This window comes from Photinus pyralis, unplaced genomic scaffold (genome assembly GCF_008802855.1).
Source record: "Photinus pyralis isolate 1611_PpyrPB1 unplaced genomic scaffold, Ppyr1.3 Ppyr1.4_LG3b, whole genome shotgun sequence".
Lineage (NCBI taxonomy): Eukaryota > Metazoa > Arthropoda > Insecta > Coleoptera > Lampyridae > Photinus > Photinus pyralis.
The window spans coordinates 3317627-3329756 of NW_022170510.1; the positions used below are offsets into that span (position 1 = coordinate 3317627).

Here is a 12130-nt window from a genome sequence, read left to right on the forward strand (position 1 = left end):
TTTCTTGCGAGGATTTGCTTGCAAGGAAATGGAACAGATTATGAGTAGGAAATAAAGCAAAACCTTTTCCTTTTTCTTCTGCTTGTGAACTCTATAACCTTTTACTTTTACCTTTACCTTTGAAGGAAATACTTTATTTTTATAAATATGGCCTCCGGTCTCTGTTGAATCGCAAGGAAATTGGTAACTGAAGCCTCCTCAAAACTCTTCAGCACTAAGATCAGAGATGATTTCATCAAGACAACGGTTGCTATCAAGATCCCCATTGCCAAGATTTTCAAGCAAACGTAATTTCTATGTGTCAACTATGTAAAGGACTATGGTTTAAGGAGGTTACAAAAACAATGTTGAAGTGTGAAAATTGCAATTTTGTATTTCACAATGAGTTTTGCAATTAATCTCTTATGGACAAATGTATATATTATCTATTTATTTATATTATTCCTGCAGCTATTTGTTGTATCAACATTATAAAGTTAAAGACACAAGAGTGGTGAGCTCAAACAAGCTACACTCAAAAAATGATAAATTAACAATATTACTTATATTATCGGAAATTAAAGTACTCGACTGTGTATGAGTATTTCAGTTTCCTCGCCAATAATGTGTCATTTTCCTGCCTTTTATGTAAATAACTATTGTTCACTATCTAAATACCTGCTCTTCTCCGCCAGAAATCCATATATCCGTACATTGAATGGGAAATGCTTACATTTCATTAGGTGAATAAGGATCTAATGATTCAAAACTTCAGCTTGTATTAATTAAGTATAGCAAGAATCAATTCGGTAGCTTTATTCATTATTTGGAAAGCTCTACCATTATTGCCAAATTTTAAACCTTCTTTGCACTAAAGTTACAATAGGATATGCAGTTCTTTAGCTCTAAAGTGCCTACAGATATGTTGTACAGCGTACAGTCCTTAAATTTAGTGCTTTTTAGTTAAAGTGCAAAAAGTATTCGACTATAAAAAATGGAAAGTAAGCAACATATGCCCCCCCAATTCCCTCCAATTTCAACTGCAATACCATAGGGGGAGGTTGAGGTGTCCCCTTTTCCATAACAAAACTACTCGCAAAAGAAATCGTGCACCTGTATATTTTGTTATCAGCGCAAACCAGACGGACGTCTTCAAATCAAAACTCACGCGATAACAACGTTCTTATCGCAAACGAGACCAGATGTTTAAGTCTTATTTTAACAACGCAATTTTAGCATCTTGCAATTGAAATAAAAAAACTTACACCAATGATAAAGTTTAAACAAGAAATTATGCAATTAAAAACAATTCTAAAATAGAGAATAGACACTAAAATAACAAATTTCGATTAGGTAAACAAATTCTGCTCTTATACGTGATGAAATCCTCTACATTTTAAAATTAAAACATTCACCTATACAGGATGACCCTTCGGTATTATTTCAACCTAAATAACGTCCACCTGGCGTGGTTTACACAACAATATAAAGTATCGCTATACTGCCTCTGGCAAACTTCAATTTGTGTAATCAACATTCAAATATAGAACATGAATGTATCAAAAATAGTGTTTTTGCTTTTTATTATTAAAAACATGCCCCGCCTGACATAAACATCGTCGCGGTGTAAGCAATTTCAGCAAAATTGGCATCCTGCAACTTTTAATTTCATATAGCTTGCTTTTTGTTTGTGACTTGTTTCAAAATTAAACAATATCTTTATTACTATTGACTCTTTGTAAACGATAAACAAAACTCCAGCCGAAACAGACGAAAACCCTCAAATTGTATGTTTGCTTATCTTCTGCGGTTTATCATCGTGGAGTTGTGCGGTTTGTTAAAACCCAGGCTTGGAATGATATTTGCGACGGTTATAATAAGTAATATTAATAACAAGCTGCAGTAAATTTGCTTGAAAACCCAAACTACGGTCATGAATTCGCGTATTATACACCCATTAAACAAGAGTGTGCCCTAACGTATATTTGTAATGCCTTGCTCAATTAGTAGCATAATAATATGCAGTCGTTAAACCGCAAAATTTCATTTGGTAAAGTTCTGTACAAAAATGCTGCGCAAGGCAAGGAACAATATCATCTTGAACGTATTGATTGCATCTCTTAAGCAATAGCTCCATCACACAAATTGAAATTTTTGTTACTCTTATCGAGTGCTATTGGCTGGGTAATCCCGCTCTCTTTAAAAGTTGCCATGAAATAGTCTCTCAATCCACTTCATTGAAAGGGGATCAAGACCAATCAAAAGAATAGAGGTATAAAAACCGGAGGTTTTACTTCTTGTACGAATTAAATGACAGTAAAACACAAATGCACACCTTATCACTCAATTTACTTGACTTGGAATTAACTAAAGCCAGAATTATTGACGAGCGTGTATCCCTGGAAGAATTACTGGCTCATTTTATGTTACAAAGCAATACATTTACACATTCAACATCTTTTGTATTCCTTAAGTGTATTATTGGAATTAGAATATAAAGGAAGGCGAAATTTTAAACTGTTTCTTCTAATCTGGAAATTATTACAGGTGATCTAGCTAGGAAATGGATCGTCATATGGAGACCTGGATTACTCTAAAGCGTTATTGTGTATGTGGTGATGGTTTAATTGAGTGTTTGTTTAAAATCAAGTGAAAATATTGTGAAGGGTATGTGTGTGACGGCCCTGCGCTTTACACGCATAATTGGTCATGTGCAAATATTAACCATGTCGCCGTATAGCATGGCTCTCTTTGGTATGGTGTGGCTTTTACGTGTGCGATCAGAAATGAAGCGTTGCGCAAAATGTAGACGACAAGAATTAGCACAAGCTGAGGATCGCGCACCTCCGGCTACTTTCTTTACAATAGACACCCCTAACGCCGTTCCTTGTCCAGATACTGTTAGCCCAAGCCACAATTTAGCACCCACGACATACTGCGAAGTTCACGGGTATAATCCACCAAAGGAAGGTAAGTGTGCCCATTTTGCTAATATTAATGCGATCCATTTTGTATTAGGTACCTATATGTATTTCCATAAAAATGTATATCAAGAAATGTATTGCTTCATGGCGTATCTGTTAGATTGAAAACCAATTTGACTTTATTGGGGAGCGAGTTGTGTTCGTTCCGTTCCCAATAACTTCTACTTTGTTTCATTTTACGATTCCACACTTTCGTGTTCTGAAAGCATTATCCTTAGATTACTTTCAGATATCTGAATTTATAGTAAATCTTTACACGTCGTGTAGAAAATCAGACGGTTTCTTTCCAATGTATCACAATGAATAAATGTACTCCCCACTCATTTTACATAATTCTTTTTGTTCTTTTTCGTTTATTGTAATCTCATTTTACGTTTGTAATCTTATTCTCTTATTCATCTTTCATTCGAGATGTAGCGTGCGACAGATTTTTGAGTTCACTTGACATTTCAGAGGTTTGGGTATCTGTTTAGAATAACGAAATTACATTTAATTTTAATGCTCAGCTCCCTTCGTTTACATTTAATTAAAATTTCAATTCTTTAAGTACACTTCAAGCTTTTTTCCCCGGTTACTTTTAACCATGCTCATATTGGATCATTTATTACCCTTTTCTTATCTTGTTGAAATTGGTACAAACTGTGCTTAGGGAGAGAGGTTTGATAAAGTTCAGATTTTATAATAAATTTTTACATATTATATTTAACTCTACGAATTTAGATAGGTACACACTTTTATCCCAACCATTTCTTTCATCTTTTTCGAAATTTCATCGTGAAGTTAGAGGTTTTGAGGTTTTGGAGATTTGAGTAAACTTTGAGTATTGAGAATCATTAATTACCCAATGCCATTGAACCTGTTCGGCGCAAATTGAGCAAATATCTGTTCTTTAGTCATGGAATATGTCCTGAGAAAAACCTTGATCATCAAGCAATAGTTCATTTATACGACATATTTTTTAGACCGGTGCTTACTTTACCTATACGGCTATATAATTTTTAACTTTTTTTCTTTATATATTCTTATATTTGTTAGATAAGCAGTATTTAGAATAACTTTATATTCGTATAATGATAAATTCTCCTTTATATATTTTAGTTTTTGGTTGTATAGAGATTATTTTTAGTTTAATGCACACACATATGTTTATTTCTTGATTATTTTTAATCTTCTTATTGCTTGTTAAATTTAATTTGTTTTGTAATATGGCTTTGTACAATAAGCGGACGTACATCTGTTGGGCAAATAAATAAATAAATACTATTATCGAAATTATCAGGTGTAAATTAAAAGTGAGATTTTAAATTGTTTCCCAGATGGATAGTGGTTTTGGTTAGGCTACCTGCGCCCGTTCTTATACTAAATGACGTATAATAAATCAGCAAACTTGTGTTTTTTAATTCATGTGGGAAGTTATTCTATCATATGAATAATTAGACACCATAGTCTTCGGATATGATCCGCCAATATAGGAGTTAAAAAACCACAAACTAGTTAAATGAGGGTCAGTTACATTTCATAGTATGATAATGAAGTTCTCAGGTGTCGAAAAGGGAACATTAGATATCATGGGCAACATTATTTTTTGCGTTCGAACTGTCGTTGATAATAACGGGTAGATCAAGGTTAAAAAAATTGTTTGTAAAGATTTTCGAGTTTTTCACCGGAAAAGTTCCGATCGAAGTAGAGGAATTGTTGTTGATAATAAGAACATTTCAAATGCTCCACCCGTATAGTTAGGGGAATACAAATAATAGTTATTTATTATACAAGACGATAAAGGGATATTTTAACCATTAAGTGAAAGATGTTAATTCACGAGTTGGTTAGTTTCCCTTTGTCGTCGTGTATAATACAAAACCTTATTTTATAGCAGAATCCATATAAACCACTGCAAAGCTTCTGACATTTCTGAATTTAATATCCTCACGACAGTTGACTAAATCTTGGGAGAGGCAGCAACGCCAGGCATATGTCAAAGTTTCAAGTTTCAAAAATAGTAAGCTTAGATCCTGCTGTCATGATCGTTTCCATAGAAACAGAATTGTCATGCAGGGTGTTTCGAAATTCGCGCACACGGACTATGGGATGGTGTTATACGACAAAAACTGAACAAAAAGTTCCTCTACCAGTTTTCCATCAGACCGCTATATTTTGAGCTACCCACAGGTTAAACTTAATAATAACATATTTTTAAAAACAAAAGAAAGTTCAAAATAAACTATAATTATGACGAGTACGTAATTACAACAGTTGTTCAAAATGTCCGCCGTCTACTAGTAAACAAGCTTCAGCACGCCGAAAAAAAAAGTGCCGGTCTGATCAAAAACTGGTAGAGAAACTTTTTATTCAGTTTTCGTTGTATAACACCATCCCACAGTCCGTGTGCGCGAATTTCATAACACCCTGAATGTTTTAAACGTCATTTTATAACGTGCATTTGAAATAAGAATGACAGATGTCATTAGAATGCACAATCGTTTGTTTCACTTTATCTACCCTTACGGTTAAAGTGATCACTTTATCTATCCTTACGGTTAAAGAACGGCTTAGCCTACTCATTCAAACGTATTAAAATTTCATTGTAACATATGCTATAAATAAATAAATAGAGACTATTACCGGTCGAGAGGAAATACCCTTAGTTAAGAGCATTTGGTAATATTGTTATGCTATATATTATACGTCACTAAGGCTGCGATTCCGCCTATGTTAAATGGAGGGAAAACATGCTTCCGTATTTCATGTTCATCTCAAAAAGTCCTCAATATTTTTTGTATATCTAGTGGAAACACATTTCGTCTCTACAGTATGAAGTATTTTTGGAATCCTTACCTTTTTGTTGCTGTCAAATATTGAAAATAATACCAATTTTTTTAAATCATTTGATACAGGAACTGGAGTGATATTGAAGATAAACAACGTGTAGAGACATGTTTCAGGAATTTAAGTATAAAATTTCATAATCAAATTCCTACTCGTTGCAAAGAGGAACATTAAATACGGAAGCATGTGTTCCCTATATTTAGCATAGGTGGAATCCCAGCCTTAAACACTGTCGTAATAACGGCTAAAATATCAACAAAAACTTATTTGTTAGAATGTTTATTGAAATTATGTGTGCAATGCTGCAATCGTGCCTATTGGCGAGGTCTCCTATTATACTAAATAACTGAATAACTGTCGCTTGCTGGTAATAATAAACAACAGAAAGTAGCTGTTCGAGAAAAAATATTTTTCATTGGATGCTAAAATCCCAAGGTTGCCGTCGGATTCTTAAATGCACTTGCCTGGAGATAAATTTCCATATTGTCCTTAATGTAATTAGGCTGCCCCTGTCCGTACCTACACCGGATTCGAACCATTCATCTGCCAGAATATTCGTTTTACGAAGTTGGTCTCGTTTATTGTTAACATATCCAATTAAATAGTTGAATCTCTTTAAGAACCAGTGTCCTAATTAATCATTGTTTGCAGGTTTCACAGAAATATCTAAAGTAAAATTTAATTAGTCCGCTCTTAAAGAATTTAAAGGATAAATTGTTGAGCCTTTTATTTTAAATGTCACTTGTATGTTTATGAACCTATTGAAATTGGATTGTATATAAAACAAGTCAGTTTTTCTCTTAGATTTTATTCAGGCTCGGTAGCGAAATGCTCCTAACTCATGGGTTCATTTAGGGTATATTTCTTTTAAATTGTGAATTATAAATTTTCCTATATAGATATACATTGTTGCTCATATTTGGAATTTAAGTTAGATGTATGTTACAGGGCACATGACTACAGTAACGCCTTATTTACATTTACAAGGGTTGAACACCCTTGTAAGTATTAAATAAAAATGAACCTGTACGGCACAGGTGAAAAACTTACTAAAACAATTAATTATATTTTTTGCACAGGCAGCTCTGTAATACAATAAATTTTATTCACCCCTTATCTTGCGGAAGTTTGGCCTTTTATGTCCTTATATACATCTGAAAATCAAAACTTTGATGCTTCGGTTCAAGTACCGACCACATAACTACCAACGTTAAATGAATTGATTGAATATATTCGGAAACTAAAATCGCTGCACTTTCAATCTCCTTTACATTTTCTTGGATTGAAAATGTTCTGGTTCACAAAAATACAAATAACAATATAACTCCTAAATCGTGATCACATATCAATGCTACAGTTGTCCGCTGACCTGTAACTATAATGTTGCTTATATGATACATGCTTGGCAGGTTCTTCACACAAAATAATTACGCATGCCTTAAAACTAGAGAAAATTTAATTCAATCAAAGAAATCCTCGAAGAAATCCTATTCTTGAATTGAGATATAAAATCTTCCAAAGACTGAAAATCGACCAATTCCTGTGTATGAATCCAATAGTTATTTACATATAAGTCAGGAAAATGATACATTACTGTCGAAGAAATATTGAAGTACGAGGCCCCGAGTACTTTAATTTCCGAGTCAAGTATTGTCACACGGACAAATCGCGCCCGGATAAATATTCCCCGGAAAATTCGCCCCCGGAAAATTCGCTCTTCGGCGTTTCGCAGTGGGACAATTGAAATGGGAAAATTCTAGCGTTATCACGCTAAAATTGGTTATATTAATTATGTAAGCGTCTTCACGCGAATGGAATAAATCCTCTTTTGGTAAAGTAAATGTGAAGTTATTTTCATAAAATTCCTCTTTGTTAATACTTGCTTTTTAGGTTATGCCGTATATGTTAATATAATTACCTATCTTTGTATTACCTATGTCGCAATCCGAAACCCATTTATTAATGGGGTACGTAAGTTCGCATTAACTGCAATTAGGTCTTATTTTGGTATTGTAGTTTTTGGATATATTTTTATTTGTTATGAGCATTCGGGTAATCGTATTAAAGACGTACCGTGTTTGGAATGAAATACTGTTACCTGTCAATTAGCTAGAACTGATGTATTGCATTGTATCTAAGGTTGAAGAATCGTTAAGCAAATGTTGATCACTTTTGTCGTTGGTGTAGAATTTGTTTATCTTTCTGTATGTAATCGAGGTTAGATTAAGTTATACCTACTAGTATATGAGTTATTGTTGTGAGAAATTATTAATTATCCGAGAGCAAATTATCGGGGCGCGAATTATCCTGGCAGCGAATTGTCCTGGGTGCCAATTGTCCGGTTGAGAATTGTCCGGAAGCGAATTATCGGAAAGGCCTTAAATTTTTAATTTTATTGAAGGCGATTTTTACCCAACCTGACCGACCCAATGACTTCTCTGCGTGTAGCTACCATTTGCATGATTTCGTCGTTATCTGAGGATAAATTTGCGATTTGTGTCTGATAGAAGGCGTCTTGTAGAGCATCTTTTCATTTCAATGTGCTCAGATAGGTTCAGAAATACGGTGAAAATTGACGACTATCTGCCCAAGCGCTAGTAGCAAGAATGTACACGTAACGTAACATAGCGGTAAATTGCAATCTCTTATCAGGAAATTGCATCTACTGTTCTAACGTAACGTATTGGTATAATCCTGCAGTTTAGTTTTCAACCGAGTACTCGGTGATATTACCATCTCCAGAGAACCCAAGTTCTGTAATTCATTGAAGTACCTACCTGGAAACGTATAATTGCTTCAGACTCCACATTCTAAATAACGTATTGAATGCGATGTGGTTAGTTCAGTTTACATAAATTTAATTAAGTAATTACGTTGGATAACAATCCTTGCTATTTCACAAATTTAAGGCATTGAGAACGAACAGTAAGAAAGAAAATTCCAAATGAAATTACAAATTCTTGTGCTTGAAGGTGGGTAGCAGCTTCGAACTAAAACAAATATCGTCGATATTTCTATTCGTGATAGACACCCCGTTGTTTTGTTGGTTTTTAAGTTGAAATGTTTTAAAAGAGACATTTGTATTGTATTGACAAAATGTAATTAAAGTGCGTGGGAATCAACGGTAAATAAAGTTACACCTGAAACCCTGCCTGAAACTTACAAGTGTCTACCATAAAATAATTAACTTTGCAACATTGATATTGTATACTCACCAAGATTACTTGAACTGACCGACGCACCAATTTAAAAAAAAAGCATACTAAAATTTTAATTTATGGTGGGGTAATACAACCATTAGAAATAGTCAATATAAACAAATGTTTAATTGTGCGTCGCTAAGCAACGAAATCATACCTTAGCTCCTATTGGCTATTCCTTAATGATATAATAATAGTGCACTAATGATAAGGATTGTATAATCCCACCCTTAAGGTTGTGTTTTCGCGTTTGTGTGTTCACAACCAGCGTTGTCGAAGTTTAAAGAAGATCCGTCATGAGAAATCTTGCGTAAATTAAACTTAATGACTCTGATAGATGTTGTCAGATCTGCAAAATCGTGCCATTAGTATCGTTCGCCTCATAAAGAGAATGAAATATTTCCCGTTAAATGCAAATGCATCAAAAGGTTCAGTACAGACTTGGTGCGCCACTTTATGGAATTGGCATAATAAATAATAAGCTCGGACAACTTATCATTATTTCCCGCCAATTAACGTTCTTTGTTCATTACAATAAAAAAACGTCAACAGTAGGCTTTAAAAGGCTAATTAGATTTTTAATTCTGCGTTTTACAATTTACCTCAAAGATAAGAGGGGTATTTATTTCTGTCAGTTTTCGAAAGTATAATCCACGACAGCCCATAGCTATAAAAAAATTGCTAATCTTGGAAATAATCCTTCTAAATGAATTCTTTCCTGGATTACGTAGAGGGCTTTTAAATTTCCATCAAGTTGCCTAGAGCGTTCAGCGCAAACGTTACGCGCTTTAATTATTGAATGTGGAATTTCATAAAAATGTGTCGATGTTTTGCATTATGATATGAATGCATTTTAGATTGTAGAGTATGGTTTGTGAGAGTGAATAGTCTAAATCATTTCCATTTGACGTAGGAAGCAATCCATAAACGAATTCTATTGCTTGTCCTTTAATGACAAATTCCGCATGTCGACTTGAAAACTCATTTGAAGTTTTTTACAAAGCGATTTCATAGAGATTAAACTGTTATAGTCAGTCATCTTTCTTTGTAAACGAAAGTTATTTTTGTCATACTACGCTCGATATGGGCCACTGTTGAATATCTACGGCTATAAGCTTTCCTCTATAGTGCTCATCCAAGATTGAATTGCTTGAATATAAATTTAGACAACATAACATAATATAAATGTCTACTGTCCCTCGAGAAACCGAAGCACTAAAAGTATTTGAAATTTATAGGATTCATAAATAATTCTCATATGAAATTTCAATATGCCTCTCGGAAAGTCGATGTAAAACAAATAGAAAAAAAAAACAACAAACCATCGTAACACTATCTTATAAGTCCTCTTTCTTATAAAACTTTCACATCAAATATTTATACATTTTATGTATCATAATCAGTTTCCAATTTTTCAGATGTCTCAATCTGTTTACTGTTTATAAATTTTAGGGTTAATCAAAATGGACGATGTCATATCGATTGTGCGATGTTGGTGTTACTAGAGTCTAATTATAATGTGAGAAAAAGCGTAATGTGGTTGTGTGTCTTTTTCTTTATCTTATTATGCCAACCCCCGGTTATGCGGGTTATGAACGACGGATCACAGCAAGAATTCAATATCAGCATTGGAGACGTAAGGGTAGTATATACTTCAGATACATATACGCTTATATAGACTATTGGCCGACTTATTTGTTATGTAGAAGGCAGTAAAATATGAATAGGTGTCATTTTCATCAATGTTGGCGTAACGTGCTATTGGATGATACAGTGACATTATTGTTATGTAAACAACGTTATGTGGACGTTTGTGTTGGTATTGACACATGTAGTGATGGTGAGTCTCCTTGTCTAATTTAAATTCCAATTTTTAAGGTTCGATGTGTTACTTTGAATTAAACGCAAATTTGATATTATTATTTAAATTTAATGGTGGGATTTCGCGTATGTTAAATATAGGGAAACCATACTGTCGTATTTCATGTTCATCTCTGTAAGGAGCAGGAATTTGATTTGAAATTTTATACTTAAATTCTTGACACATGTCTCTATATAATGACACGTTTTATATCGTTAATAGCACTCCAATTCCCGTGTAAAATGATTTAAAAGAATAGTATTATTTTCAGCATTTGAAATCAAAAAAACGTATCAAAATGAACATATTTCGAAGGTATAGGTTTTTGAGATGAACATGAAATACGGAAGCATGCTTTCCATATAAATATCGAGAGGATTGTAAAAGCGTATTTATCAACGTAAATATCCTCACATTACCGCCAATTTACATTCAAAGCATACTCTATGTTCATAACAACTTGAATGTATATGCAACAAATAAAAATAACCAGCTGCATTGCCATTCCACTAGACAAAAAAATAGCGTAGTAACTCTTGTTTTAATATTAAACAAAATAAGGACTGGTGTAATCATATTATTAAATTGTACAACGCTCTGCTCTTACACACAAAAGAATTAGACTGCACCAATTCATTCATTCACTTACATTACGATAAGAAAAATTAGGGACATTGGGAGAGAATTGCGTAAGTTTTTTTTTAGTTAATCCGGTCTGGTGATATGGAGTTTCTTTATGGCTTCTTTAAAAGATAATTCGAAGATAAACAGGTGTTCTCCGTAGTTAACATGCGACGAACTTCGGACTAATAATTACCATTTGCTTAGTAAAATAAATCAATGTACAAATTTAATAGGTATACTAAAGACCGTCGGCGGCAACCTGTTTTGTCCGCTGAACGAACGGACGGGCGGACGAACTCGAGTACCACCAAGCGAACGGCCTCGCGCCTGCTTGAGGTCGGCGGTAAAAGAAGTCTGGCGGGTCGGTTTCGGAAGCCTTGGGTGTAACCTCAATTGGGGCAGCACCAGAAATCAAACGATTCCAGAAAATGGCGGCGATCACGTCGGGAAACTAAAACAAAGTTACGGCAAACTCCTTAGCGGAAATGAAGGCAACAAATAAATCAATGGAAAAGCAAATGCGGGAAAGTACACAATATACCCCCCCCCCTTCTAATTGGTGAAACGGAAACAAAACTCACCTTGAAGTTAACGGAGCGGTAATTTAATGCAAAAGCGGTGTGGATGTAAAGAATTGTAACTAGCGAAAGTGCAAA

At 34.1% G+C, this 12130-nt stretch overlaps 1 protein-coding gene across 1 annotated transcript in view; it reads left to right on the forward strand.

Moving 5' to 3' along the window:
- The first annotated feature begins 2531 nt into the window (after positions 1 to 2531).
- Positions 2532 to 12130, forward strand: part of LOC116167008 — a 40162-nt gene continuing 30563 nt past the window's right edge. The window contains exon 1 of the mRNA XM_031482241.1: positions 2532 to 2949. Coding sequence (XP_031338101.1) covers positions 2649 to 2949 — 301 coding nt within the window. The 5' untranslated portion in view covers positions 2532 to 2648. The remainder of the gene's footprint in view (positions 2950 to 12130) is intronic.